At 45.8% G+C, this 14577-nt stretch overlaps 1 protein-coding gene across 1 annotated transcript; it reads left to right on the forward strand.

Annotated features, from left to right (window-relative positions):
* The first annotated feature begins 1227 nt into the window (after window positions 1-1227).
* Window positions 1228-4324, forward strand: CUNH9orf116 (chromosome unknown C9orf116 homolog). The gene is made up of 3 exons (XM_028756868.1): window positions 1228-1438; window positions 2258-2336; window positions 3741-4324. The coding sequence occupies exons 1-3, from the start codon at window positions 1296-1298 to the stop codon at window positions 3927-3929; spliced, it is 411 nt and encodes a 136-aa protein (XP_028612701.1). The 5' UTR covers window positions 1228-1295; the 3' UTR covers window positions 3930-4324.
* The last annotated feature ends 10253 nt before the right edge of the window (window positions 4325-14577 follow it).

A 14577-nucleotide genomic window follows, 5' to 3' on the forward strand; every position in this document is an offset into this window, starting at 1 on the left:
TTGCTAAAAGTGTTTTTTTCAGCGGCTGCCGTTCCCCCCCCCCCCCCCCCCCCCCCGAGACAGGGTTTCTCTGTGTAGCCTTGACTGTCGTGGAATTCTCTCTGTAGACCAGGTTGGCCTGAACTCAGAGAGCAACCTGCCTCTGCCTCTGGGGAGCTAGGATTAAAGACATGCCCTGTTCATTGTTTGGTTTTTAATTACATTTTTTTTCTTTTTAAAAACATTTGTTTTAGATTTACTTATTTTTTGCCTACGTGTATGTATATGCACCTTGTGAGTACCTAGTCCTCGTGGAGATCAGAAGAAGGTGGCTGACCTCCAGGAACTAGAGTTAAAGATGTTTATGAGTCACCCTGTAGGCTCTGGGAGTTGAACCCAGTTTCCCTGCAAGAGCAACAAATCCACTTAAATGCTGACTCATCTCTCCATCCCCAAATTACATTAAATAATGACAATGAAGACCAGTCTCTCTGGCTGGCCAAACATTCATAGAGATCTGCCTCTGTCTCCTTGGTGTTGGAATTATTGGTGCACACCACCACACTGCACCCCAAACAGTTTTTATTGTTTGTTTTTAAATTATTATTTATTTTTATTATTGTTGTTAAGATAAGGTCTCACGATATACCTACCCCTGACTGGCCTAGGACGCTCTTTGTAAGTCAGGCTGGTCTCAAACTCAGAGATCTGCCTCCTGGCATTGCACTAACACTTCATTAATGCGGTCACTCTTGCGTATGAGCTACTCTTCCATATGAACTACGTGCATGGCTCACAAGATCATTTTTTATATTTCACCAGTATTTGGCATAGGATTCCCTAAATTTAGCAACACATCACATCTAGATTTACACTGAGTTGGGGGGTGGGGTGGGGTGATAGAGGCCAAGGAGAAGCCATGGTCAGTACAGTAAACGACAGACTAGTGAATACTTGCTCAGGCAGAGATTGGAAACACCTAATCCCTGCCTATTGGCTGGTGAAGTCCCAGGTTCTAAGGTTTCATTTATCCTAGTGCATTTTGGGACGATACAGAGATGTTCCCACAGTCCCAGAAAAAGTCCAGCGGAACTCCCAGAGGAACAGCGTGTGGAAGCTTGGAATTCTTTGTTTAGAATTCATGGTCTCCTTTGTAATTCGCCCTCTGGAAGATTCTAGACTTCCCTACTGCTCTTAGACAAAGCAGCCTACAAACCCGCCTCCTAGTCAGGTGACTTCATTGCCTAGCAACAAGACGCCCTGCCGCAGCAGCCACAGACTTGACTGTCCTGGGCTAATTTCCTGCGAGAGGCCAAATGTCTGAAGAAAAACCCCAAGAGTGCACCAAGCCGGGGGAGCCCAAGGCTAAGCCCGCCCCAGAGAAGACGAGCGACTACTACCGCATTAGCGAGAAGCTCCCAGTCAGGTTCAACAACCCAGCGTGGTTTCATGGCTACAGGTAAGGAAGACTGAAGTTACCTCATACATGCAGCAGGGTGGCCCTAGCTTTGGCCATGTGTATGAGAATTCCCAAGTGTCTGGCTGCTGAGGTCAAAAGGAGCCAGACATGAACCCTGGGCCTTGTGTCACCATTGCTATAAGGTCCTGCTGTCTGAGCAACCACAAGAGTGAATGTGTGTGAACATAGCCTCGTTGCAGACAGGAGATGTCTCTATTTTTAAAGCTTCCCTGAAAGTTGTACACCTTACAGGGCAGCCTGGTTCTCTTGGAAATAAGTATGGAAGCCTTCTTGACTTCTGTGAAGCAGGTGCAGGCACACTCCCTTTCTACCAGTAAGAAGACAGCTTGCTGAGGCCTCCGGTGTGAAGAAGAACTGCTGGTAGCCTCTGCGTCACAGACCACAGCCTCACAAACTAGATTTACTTCTTCCTCTCTAACTGGCAAAAGCTTGGCCTCTATAAGGTTGGGGCTCAAAAGCAGAGGGACTCCTGGGTGATAGGGTCTGGAAGCTGAGGTGTTGTCCCCAAAGTAGCTAACATACCTGGCAGTGGCAATCTGTGCCAAGGTTCCATCGAGACCCCTCCTCCAGCATTTGCTGGCTGGGTGTTCTGTAGGGGTTTCCCTCAGAAGGATCAGGGGCCATGGCTAGCAGAGGAGGCCAGAGACACAGGCCTGCTGGGAGAGAGTTCTCTTAGTGGGAGCCCAGTTGACATGGTATTGTCATCAGGGACATCGCCAAAAAAATTTCATCAATCAAATTCTTCCAGGCTGACTTATTTTGAGTATGTGTGAGAGACAGGCTATTTGTCTTCCACAGGACCAACGAAGCTGTTTCCATGTACAGGACCAGTAACCAAACCTATGGGAGCAGAGCTCCCACAGTTCATGAGATGCCGGTAAGTGCAAGCCACACATGGCAGGGGAGGTGCTATCTGGAAGAGTGGACTTGTGAGGAGCCAGAGTTGAAAATCAGGTTCCCACATTGTAAATGTGTGGCACCTCAAATCGCATCAGAACAAGGCAGAGAAGAGAGATGATAGAATACAATTTCGAAGCAAAATATATTGTAGGATGAAAAGTCCAGCCGGGTGGTGGTGGTGCACGCCTTTAATCCCAGCACTTGGGAGGAGGCAGAAGCAGGCAGATTTCTGAGTTTGGGGTCAGCCTGGTCTACCGAGTGAGTTCCAGGACAGCCAGGGCTACACAGAGAAATCCTGACTCAAAAAACAAAAACAAAACCAAAAAAAGTCCAAATAGACTTGCTTCCACACTCTCCTCTCTGTCAGACAGGTATACACCTCTTCACATGGGCATGCACGCTTTTGTGTGGGCACCCAAAGGCAAATTAGTGAAGCCAAGTGTTCATATGAGTGACAGAACTCCTCTGAAGAGCCTGTCCACGAAAAGATCTTCTGGAGTCAGTGTTCCAAAGGTGTTTGTGTGGGAAGCAGTACCATGGATCCTGCTGCCCGTGAATTCTTAAATGCATTGACCTTGTCTCAGTGTTGGGATATGCCATGGCACACATATGTGGGGGTCAGAGGACCACTTTTTTTTAAAAAAAAGATTTATTTATTTATTTTATGTATGTGAGTACACTGTAGCTGTCTTCAGACACATCAGAAGAGGGCATCAGACTTCCATTACAGATGGCTGTGAGCCACCATGTGATTGCTGAGAATTGAACTCAGGACCTCTGGAAGAGCAGTCAGTGCTCCTAACCGCTGAGCCATCTCTCCAGCTCCTCAGAGGACCACTTGTAAGAACTGGTTCTCCTTTTTTCAAGCATAAGTGCCTTTGGCTTTTTTCTTGGAGACGTGGTCTCAAGTTAGTCAGAACTAGTTCTACATCAGTCCAAAGCTTTGAAGTCTGAACCTCTTGCCTCTACCTCCCAAATGCTGGGTTAAACGTGTGCTCTACCACATTCTGTTTCATGAAGTGCTTTGCGAATGATAGACCTGGTGTTCTCCTGGCTGAGCTACGCCCTCGCTTCTGCCTTTACAAAAGGCCGTGGAGAAGAGGCTGCAGGCGTGGAGGTGTGGCGTGCAGCTGATCCTGTAACTTCTCTCGATGTCCATGTAGTGTGGAAAGGAGGCAGTGTTAATCATATTAGACACAGCACAAACTGGGATGCTTGGGGCAAAGGAGGCCATCTTGCTCTGCTTGGTTTCCGGCCTTCCTAGCATCAGAGGCTATATTTCCTCACTAAATCTTCCTCTTTGTCCAAAATACCAGTCGATCTGACTGCTTGAGTGTTACCGCACACCACTAATCCTCTTGTTTGTTTGTTTGACTTTCAGAAAGTATTTTATCCATCTTCAAATAAGTTTTCCAGACAGCACGCAGCTTTTGGAATGTTCCGGAGTCATAATATTAATGTCAGTCTGGACAAGAGCATAGTGACCGGGCCCGACAATCATGTCACCCACTATGATCGCTTTAACTTTCACCCCAGTTACAATGTTAACAGGCCATCCTTCTGTGACTAAGGGAGCTGGATGCCTGTCCTCCGGCTCTCCTGACTCAGGGCGGCTTTAGGGAGCACGGACGCCCCTAATCCTCGACAAGAGCCCTATTCTAAAGGTTTGGGTCTCACTGCCTTCTCAGAAAACAGTTTTCCTTTCCGGAGAGAAAAATATGCAAATAGGGCCGGCCGTAATGTCTTGTATTCTGCATTCCACACAGGAAATATGCTGATGGCATCTTTGTTTTATTAAAAAGTTGCCACAGCCTCAATGTCTGCCATGCCTCATATTTGTTCTGAAGCAGTAGGGAACTGCACATCTTGGAACCTGAATCTTGGTCTGAAATGGGGTGTGCCAGGGAGTGCCACAAAGTATCTTTATTTGGGAGCTGTTGTCATGTGTGACCATACTAGGCTAAAGTCTCACAGACTCCAGAGAGGGTGGGGTGCCCCACCTGGTAGTACTAATGTTAAGTGAACATCATTCAGCCACAGTGAGAGCCAGGGGAGGGACATATGCCATGCACCAACTATGATTGTCATTGTTGATGACTGTGGAGGTTGCGTGTCTCCCGCCCAAATTCCATGCAGGCCTGATCGCATTTGGCATCCCAGGTTGGAAATGCTCAGGTTTACACAAATGCTAGCTCTAATCATTTTATTTTAAGATTTTATTTTAAAATGATTCTCTCTCTCTCTCTGTCTCTGTCTCTGTCTCTGTCTCTCTCTCTCTCTCTCTGTGTGTGTGTGTGTGTGCACATGCGTGCCTGAGGAGTGCAGAAGAGGAGTACCCAAATGGGTACTGGGACCTGAACTTGGGTTCTTTATACGAGTGTTTATTTGGTTTTAGCCACTGGACCAACTCTCCAGATCTGATTTTCTTTTCTTTTTAACTCTTTCTTTTGTCAGGCTTGTCGGCAAGTGCTTCATTCGACCTGCTAGCCATCTTGCTGTTTGTCTTAGGGTTTTTAATTACTGCAACGAAACCACATGACCAAAAAACTATGTGACCAAAAAGCAAGTTGGGGAGGAAAGGCTTTATTCAGCTTACACTTCCACTTCCAAAGGAAGTCAGGACAGGAACTTAAGCATGACAGGAACCTGGAGGCAGGAGCTGATGCAGAGACCATAGATGAATGTGGCTTACTGGCCTGTTTCCCCATGCTTTCTTATAGAACCCAAGACTACCAGCCCAGGGATGGTACCACCCACAATGGGCTGGGCCCTCCCACCTTGATCACTTAATTGAGAAAATGCCTTACAGTTGGATATCATAGAGGCATTTCCTCAGCTGAGGCTCCTTCCTCTCTGATGACTCCAGCTTGTGTCAAGTCGACACAAAACCAGTATACTGATCTTGATTATTTTTTCAGTGTATGTGTGCTCCTGCACCTGGGTGTACACAGGGAGGCTGTACTCTGCCATGTGTGCATGTGTGCATGCCAGAGGCTGGGCTGATGCAACATCTATTGTATTTTGTTCTGAGACAGGGTCCCTGACTGAGCCTGGAGCCTGAAGTTCCAGTTTTGGCTGGACTGACTAGCCAGTGAACCCCCCAGCACCCCCTGGTGTCTGTCCCTCAATGCTAGGGTTAGAGATGCTTACCCTTGTGCCAGGCTGGGGATCCAAACTCAGGTCCTCAGGTTTCTGAGATAAAAAATGCTTTACCCACTGAACCATCTCTCCACTCCTGATTTTTTTTAACTTCCCATGAATGAGGTCTTCTCACTACAGGAAATCTGGGAAAGGTTGAGCTCATAAAGAAGAAATCCTGGGCTGGAGAGATGGCTCAGTGGTTAAGAGCACCGACTGCTCTGCTCAGAGGTCCTGAGTTCAATTCCCAGCAACCACATGGTGGCTCAGAACCATCAGTAATGTGATTTGATGCCCTCTTCTAATGTATGTCTGAAGATAGCTGCAGTGTGTACTCATAAATAAATAAATAAATCTTTTTATTTATTTTAAAGAAATCCTAACACACAGTCATTATTATTTTGTTCACAGAAATTAAACACCCTGTTTTTTTCTTTTTTTTTTATTTTTATTTATTTATTTATTTTATTTATGAGTACACTGTCGCTGTCTTCAGACACACCAGAATAGGGCATCCAATCTCATTATAGATGGTTGTGAGCCACCATGTGGTTGCTGGGATTTGAACTCAGGACCTCTGGAAGAGCAGTCAGTGCTCTTAACCGCTGAGCCATCTCTCCAGCCCCACCCTGTTTTTTTCTCTTTGACATTATTGATGCACAAAGTAAACTTTTGGCAGAACTCTTAATGCCTAACTTGGAGTGAAACTGCTTTCTAGAAAAAAAAAAATTGACTGGTTTAATTAAAAAGTCTGTGTCTCCACAGACACGCACCTTAATTAAAATCCTATGAGCTGAGGCTGAAGCTAGAATCTTCAGACTGTCCTCTGAGGTAGAAACCCGGAAGACAGGCTGGCCAACTGAAAAGTCAGTCTTGTTTTGTTTTGTACTATTTATTTAGGGATTCAAGAAGGTGATGCATGCCTTTAATCCCAGCACAAGGGAGGCTAAGGCAGAGGCAGAGGCGGGGAGATCTCTGAGAGTTTGAGGCCAGCCTGGTCTATGTAGCTAGTTCTAGGATGGTCACAGCTACATAGACGTTATCTCCAAAAAAATTTATTTTTATCTTTTCTTTTTTAAATTTAGAGTCTGGAGAGATGGCTCAGTGGTTAAGGGAACTGATTACTCTTTCAGAGGACATGAGTTCAGTTCCTAGCACCCACATGGTGACTCACAACTGTCTGTAACTCCAGCTCTGAGTAGGGCCTCTGAGGGCACCATGTGGTACACACACTTACATGCAGACAAAACATGTATACACATAAATAAAAAAATTTAATTTATCATCGGTGTACATGTGCATGCCTTCATGAGTTTGTACCACATGAGTTCAGGTTCCTAAAGGACCTAGAAGAGTGTGGGGCAGTGGGCTATGAGAGGTAGCTGGGTGCCTGGTCGAGCACAGGCCTCGAACCTCAGACTCTAATGGTACGGTAGATGTTCAGCTTTGCTCCTGGGCCCTGGTTCCTTTCACTTAGCTTCAATCCTCCGCAGCCCCTCCCACAGAGAGGTCTATGGCCATCAGTCACGAGGAACAGTGCCTCAGGCTCTCCCACATGTAGATGAGGTATCTCCAAGCTCTCAGACCAAGCCAATGTGGGTTATCTGCTGCCAGATCCTGACCCACCCCAAAACTGTATATAAGAGCCCTATTCAGAAGAAGTAGAGGTGTGCAAGAATCATCCTGTTGTCTGGGAGTTTCTGTCACAAGAGCTGTAACACTTGGGAAGAGATCTGCTCTCCTGAAGCACCTTCAGGACCCTCCACTCCTTGCTAGCTAGCCGGCTTCTCACTGGCCCAGCCCTGACCGGCTCAGTGCAGAGAAATAGGTGCAGCACCTGGGAGCAACTGAGCAGCAACAGCGGAGGCAGTGGAGGCGACTCCCCCTCCCTGCTCCTACTCTATCCCCTTGGCCTGGACCCACACACACGGCCAGGCCTGAGATCATCATGGGAAGCCCTCCGGAAGAGGACCCACAGAAGAGGGGTCCCTGAGCTGGGGTTACAGGAGACTGTGAGCCACCTGACAAGGGTGTTGGGATACTCCTCTTAACTGCAGAGCCATCTCTCTAGCCCCTGAATTAATCAGTTTGTGGCTTTTTGAGACAAGGGTCTTTCTACATAGCCCTGGCTAGCATATAACCCACTATGTAAACCAGGTTGGCCCTGAATTCACAGAGATCCACCTGCCTCTGTCTCTCAAGAGCTGGGATTAAAGATGGGAATCATTATGTCTTGCTGAAAATAGTGTGATGGTTTGTATATGCTCGGCCCAGGGAGTGGCACTGTTAGGAAGTATGGCCCTGTTGGAGTAGGTGTGTTTCTGTGTGTGTGAGCTTTAAGACCCTCATCCTGTCTGCCTGGAAGCCAGTATTCTGCTAGCAGCCTTCAGATGAACTCTCAGCTCCTCCTGCACCATGCCTGCCTAGATGCTGCCATGTTCCTGCCTTGATGATAACTGGACTGAACCTCTGAACCTGTAAGCCAGCCCCAACTAAATGTTGTCATTTAAAAGACTTGCCTTGGTCATGGTGTCTGTTCACAGCAGTAAAACCCTAACTAAGACAACAAGCATAGCAAGCTGTGAAAGGAAAAATATAAAATATATGGTTTGAGTATTAAAGGGACACCAGGAAGTGAAATGGAGCTGAATCCTGTGTTCAAGGATTTTAAATTGGATTAAGGGAGTAGTGACCTTGGGGCAAGATCCCACCCAGGTAAGTTTTGGTCCAGACGTGGTAGTATAAGCCTTTAATCCCAAGAGGCAAAGACAAGCAGATCTCTTGAGTTCAAAGCCAGCCTAGAACAGACCAAGTTCTGGGTGAAGAAAAACTTAAATCCAGGCTTGGTGACCCACACCTTTACTCCCAGTGCTTAGGAGAACAAGCATGCAGATCTCTGAGTTCAAAGTCAGTCTACGGAGCAAGTTCCAGGACAGTGAAGGAATTAGAAAGCAGATAGATGGTGATAATGTAATAGAACAAGGGGCCATGTTCCAGCCCCAGCAAGTAGCAGAACTCAGTAGCTTTGGCCATGTGGCTCTGGCTTTAAAGTCCAGAATAGAAGGGACTGCTGGTTTATGGACTATTTATGCTGATTAGCTGGAGTTAAGAAATTAGTGGTGATTAGGAAGGCTAGCATCATTGAGGTGAAATCTTCTGGGAAGTGTTTTCTGAGAGCATAAGAAGCTGTGTTCCAGAGATAGCCAAGTTGCACCTCGTGCTGCAGCTGTACTTGGTAATATGTAAGAGTCACCCAGGTGGTACTGGTTTTGAAGGCATGAAGGGACCATGAAGAGTGGGGCTTGGCACTGTGAGAAGCCAGGGAAGGCCATTGGTGAAGGTGCAGCCTCTTCTGTAGTTGATGGCCCAGAACTGAAGGGGTCATGCAAAGGAGTTGAGGCTTGGTATCAAGAACAGAGCCTAGGAGAGGCTATTGGTGAAGCCTAGTTGCAGCGGAAGACCCAAGTGTATTGGAGATGCCAGTACCCAGTGAAGACCCCCGCAGAGGGGAGACCCTCTCTCAAGTCTCAGAAAGTCGCGACCACCCAGTAATCTACTCGAGACACCATATACCGGAGCAATTGCGAGGTTATTTATTAGGGCGTGACAACTAGCTGCCGGTCAATTCGCATGCCCACGCAGGAGCTGAATTGACCCCGACTGCCAGTTTGAGGGGTGTTTTTAAAGGGAAAAACCACAAACCAAGGAAATGAGGAGGGGGTGAGGGGGTTGCTAGGGTGGTATAACATAAAAATAGTGGAACATTCCAAAGGAACCCAACCTACATGAGTCAGGATCAGATGAAAACTCTCTGTACGCTTATCTTTCTCAAGAATGTAGTCCTGTCCTGTCACTTCGGCCTTGCCCTGTCACTTCGGCCTTGCCCTGTCACTATGGTTCTCAGCTTGGTTCCACCTGACTAAATTGCATTCTTTCCTTTCTCTTTGCAGGTCGGCCAGTTCCAGTAATGGTGACTGGTCTTTCCACATTCCTAAAGAAAGCCTAAAGAATATTTTATATCTAAAAAGGATTCTATATACCCAGTATCCATAACTTTTCCCTCTACATTCCCCCATTTTTTTCTAATGATAGTTTTTAATCATAAAAACTTAACTCCACTTCTTCTAATGTAAATCTGATTACAGATCTTGCATTTCAGTATCTTCATAGCTTCTATTTCCCTGTCTGAGGGTTTGATATTGATGGCATAGCAATAAAGGCTGAACAGCACTAACTCTCTCTCTAACAAAGGTAACTGATCTGTTTAAGAAGAAAAAAACAGAATCAAAAGAGGACCAGGGAAAATATCAGAGTGGTAATGTCTAATTCCTGAAGCATGTCCTGAAAGACTGCCTCATGGTTGTGCTGCCCGACATTGGGCACACCCGCAGGGTTTCTAGTGTCCTCTGGAATGCTGCACCGGCCTCCCTCAGAGGCTTCAAGTCCTTGGAGCTGGTCGCCTGCTCCCACAGGTATAGCTCGTTTCTCCACAGGCCAAACATGGTCGGACATCGCAGGCAGCTTGGTGGTGTTGAACTAGAACCGCGTCACACTCGGGTCTCTAGTCTCGTAGGCCCCTTTCAGCTGTTCTCAGACCTCGCGTCAGACCATTTTAAGTGCTTTTATGTAGGCAAACAAGGATTTAGAAAGGACAGCATTAGGATCATTCATTCTGCCCGCCCCAGTAAGTGGCAGAGGTACCCCACACAAAATCTCAAAGGGTGTAAGCTTAAATCACTCTAGAGTGTTCCACACTCAGAACAAGGCAAAGGGAAGGGGGGCTGTCTAGTCTTTACCACCGGTCTCCAATGCTAATTTGGTTAAGGTCTCCTTAATTGTTCTATTTATCCTCTCTATCTGTCCTGAACTCTGGGATTTATAAGCACAATGTAATTTCCAATTAATCCCCAGCTGTGTGGCCAGTCCCTAACTAAACTGGGCAACAAAGACCATTAACAGACCCAGTTAGTTACCTTGGGTATTCCAAACCTTGGAAAGATTTCTTCCAGGATCTTCTTTCCATATTTTGCCAGCTTGACTTCTGTGAAGTCCATCTCCCAGTAAGCTCTGGGCCAGTCGCCCCTCAGTCTCTTCTCATTGGTTAAGGCACAAGCTCTATAGTTTCTCACCACAGCTTTCGCCAAATCAGACAGTCCTTCTTCTTGTGGGAGAATTAATTTACCATCTCAGTTTTTTATTACCCCATAAGGGGTTTCAGAGTGAAAGCCCAAATTGTCCATCACTTGATGGTCGTTGGTGGCATATCTGAAACTGGTATCTCGAGTGTCAAAATAGTCTCTGGAACCCTTACTGCTAGAATCATTGCTCCCTGGGCTGCTTTCTAGGCAGCCATGTCAGCCATCTGATTTCCTTTTTGCAACAGTGTCCTGAGCCCTTTGGTTTTGGTTCAAAGAGGCTCAGTATTTCTGCGTTGTCAGCAGCCCTCTTTGTCTATAGATTGCACCATGTATATGAGCCGTGGCAAAGGCATATCGGTACTAGCTTTCCATCTGCCACTGAATCTCCCGCCATTCGCTTACCTTCCACCACGAAACTGCTGCCATCTGTATAGCAGTTCAGACTTCCTGGCCAGGGCTGGTCCTTCAGGTCGCTCCGAGTACCTGTTTCTTCTGCCAGGATATCAACACAGTGATGGATGGGAGAAGAGTCGTCAGTCACAGGCAGAAAGGTGACAGGATTCAAGATGGCCGGGGGTGCAAAGATCACCCCTTTCAGTCAACAACAGGCTCTGATAGTGCATCACGCGAGTATTAGTCATCCATCAGTCAGGGGGCTGCTGGAAAGTTGATGCTGCCAAAAGTCCTCTCTCTGGGGGAGCGAACTGAGGAGGTTAAGTGTCTTGTATTCTCTTATTGACTTTTAGATCTTGTATTGGCTTGTAATCATTAGTGTCTGGCTTCTTCAGTTTCAACCCAAACTTTTGGGAATTCTGCTAGCCATTCACTGATATCTGGGGCTTCCGTCTTTGTCACCCAGGTTCTCTGTCTGTCTAGTTCCTATCTTATCTTTTGCCTTTCTCTCCTGCACTGCGGCCAAAATCCTTCCTGCCTGCAATTTCACCTGCCTTTTTCTCTCTTACTCTCTTACACTTTCTCTGCCTCCTTAACTAAATCTTCCAGTAACCTCTCAAGAAACACAGACAGTGGCTCGTTTTGGTCCCTGAAGGACTTCTCTTACCTTGGCCAAATTGGTGGGCCATCTCGCTGCCCTTGGAGACCCGCTAGAGCCTGATGGTAGACCACCAGCCACCCCTTACCTGCAGTTAAGGGGGAATCCATCCGGCATCAATCTCATTGGGAAGCTGCATAGGCTGCCCGTTGTCACCAGGAACGTTCTTACAGGCTTCTAACAGAATTCTTTCCTTCTCTTCAGTAGTAAAGAGAACCTGTAAATGCTATTGACAATCATCCCAGGTGGGCTGGAGGGAAAACATCAAAGACTCTACCAGTCCCGTCAGACTGGCTGGGTTGTCTGGAAAGGAGGGGTGATTAGTCTTCTAAGAACCCCACAGATATCTCTTCTCTTTCTTAAGGGGGGGGGGCTAAATTTGTCTTTACCACTGTATCTAATTGACAACAGGCTGGTACTGTGTCACAGCTGTTCTTATTTTTTTCTTACTCTAGCAATCATTTCCACCTGCTCTATCTTCTTTTCAACCATAAACATGAGTGAGTCAAAATTTCTGGAGCTCACGATTGAACTGCCAAATGCAGCCACTGTTTCACTATACTTTTTAAAGTTTCTTTTTGTAATACTAGAGTGTAACCATAATTATGAGAAACAAAACCAACTTTTAACAATGTAAACAATCCATTTTCTCTAAAATCAACACTAAATGCATTACTTTCAGGTTACAAAGTTGGCTGTCAGTTCTTATTCATGAATGCATGATAGTGCAGCTTTTAATAACTCATAAGAGACATTGTTTTAAATCCTATCTTTATACATCTGGTTTCTGAATTACTCCAAATCTGAGTTACCAGCTTTAGGCCAACTTTCTTTTACCAAGGTTGCAAATTCTTAACCATACCCAATACCTTATAGGCCAAATAATCTATAACCGAGACATGCAGAACATTCTTATACTTTTAAATGCACAATTTATATTTTTTTTTCAAACAAAATTTTCTTACTTTTTCTGGCTGTGATTTCAAAAGAAGCACCTTGTCACCTGCTAAACTCAATAATCAATGAGACCAAGGCAGGGCTCTAAAAGTCAATTGAAACTGTTTTGTTTTGTTTTGTTTTGTTTTGTTTTTACTTTTCTCACTCTTAACTTGTTATAAGGCTATTAGCCATTTCCTGAGGCAAAACTTTCTAGTGATATCGCTTCATGGACTCTCAAAAAAAAAAATTACAAGCATACTCACTGCATGTAAACCTCTCATCTTAAAGGAACAGTAAAAAAAACCCCACTCTTCTAAATCTATAATAATTCCATATGCATTTCTTGGAATGGCTGCTGGAGTAGGCAAGTCAGGCTGTAATTCTAATCTCTCCAGCATAATCATTATATAGCTCCTGGACCATAAACTGTCTCTTTTAAATGTCCTTGGGTCTGAGGCTGACCTGTCTTCCCCAAGGAAGAAGCAAGGCAATAAAACAAATTCCAGAAACACCTTTCCAGGGACTAGTCAGAGAGACCATGACAACAGGAATGTCACACCAGCTTCTGCTGAGCTCACTCTGAGCTTTGTCTTAACTCAAATGTGAAAGTTCTTAATTTGGGCCTATTTCCTGAGGCCTGGCCCAACGATTATCTTTCCTACACTGAGAACAGATTCTAGAGGAGTGATTCTTCTGTCTATGCCTCTATTTTTTTGGAGTCTTTCCTAAAATGACTTATGTCCCCATACCTAGAACATTCCTTATCACCTCAGCACTGTGAAAGCATGGCTTGGACTGTAGTTAGCATTTTCATAAGCCAATTGTATAAACGGTACTCCTGCCTGAGGGTCTCTAAAAATTCTACCTGCCCTTTTATTGGCCTATCAAGGCCTTATTTGATCCCAGATAAGACTTTACACTGAAATCTCCTTTTCAATCTTGGGGGAAGAAAAAAATCAGTTTCTTTACCAAGAGAGCCAAAAAGTTCTTAGCCTCCCCAAGAGCAGCCTGTGCAAAGAATCATTTTTGTCAGGGCTCCTCCTGCGCCTCACTTTCATCCACAGAGCAGGGGGACTTGCCTATAAGTTTTAACCTTTTTTTATCTTTCTGAACATGAAACATAGAACAGACATTTATTCTAATAAAACAAAGACAGACAACGACACACGTGGACAAATTTGGCGCCAAGGACTCACAATAGACATAGAAAGCATAACCAAGAATCTCTCCTGTAGGGGACAGAGAGTTCTCCTTCTTTTGCTAACACACTGTGGAGATCAGACAATTGTTTTAGCTATTTCTCTGCCAATGGCCATGTTAACTCATGTTAACTTTTGTTAACTCAGGATATTTAACACAGTAGAGTCAGTTCAAAATAACGTCAGTCACAGTCCAAAAACACACAAACAGTTCATCAAGAAAACAGAAAAAGCACAGTCAGTTCATCCCCATCACGGGCGGTGGATATACCACATACAGACAGTTCTCGCTCCTGCCACAGGTGCAGAGACAGGTTACACAATCAAGACATGAAAGACTGCCGGTGAGAGAACCTAATAACCAGATGGCATGGCCAGCCCATGTTGGACCTAGTTTAACAGATTTCTTACACCACCAGCAATGAACAACACAGAATTAGACACAGACACACAGCCACGAGAGCTTCACCAGACACCGCCCCAGGCGGCGGTGGCCAAAGACCACCTTCAGACAGAGAAGGGGTCATTTCTGACCCTATCTCTCATACAAATGTACTCCAGAGTGTCTTCTAGAGAACTGTGGCCTGCAGTGTGCCGACACATCTGTCCCACTGCTTCCACTTCCCACGAATTCCCTCCCGGAATTCGTAACCTGACCCTCTCCCAGGGTCGCAAACTGCCCTCCGTGGCTTGCCTGGTTCCCACTCCTGCCACGAGCACAGAAACCAGGCTACACAGTCAGTCGCCCCTGCC

The sequence above is a fragment of the Grammomys surdaster genome, unplaced genomic scaffold, assembly GCF_004785775.1.
Source record: "Grammomys surdaster isolate TR1022 unplaced genomic scaffold, NIH_TR_1.0 126133, whole genome shotgun sequence".
NCBI lineage: Eukaryota > Metazoa > Chordata > Mammalia > Rodentia > Muridae > Grammomys > Grammomys surdaster.

Excerpts from the sequence above, each read along its gene's own strand:
- CUNH9orf116 (XM_028756868.1), top strand. The coding sequence starts at position 1,296 with ATGTCTGAAGAAAAACCCCAAGAGTGCACCAAGCCGGGGGAGCCCAAG. Across the intron at positions 1,439-2,257 it reads GCGTGGTTTCATGGCTACAG|GACCAACGAAGCTGTTTCCA; the intron begins GTAAGGAAGACT and ends TGTCTTCCACAG. Across the intron at positions 2,337-3,740 it reads CCACAGTTCATGAGATGCCG|AAAGTATTTTATCCATCTTC; the intron begins GTAAGTGCAAGC and ends TTTGACTTTCAG.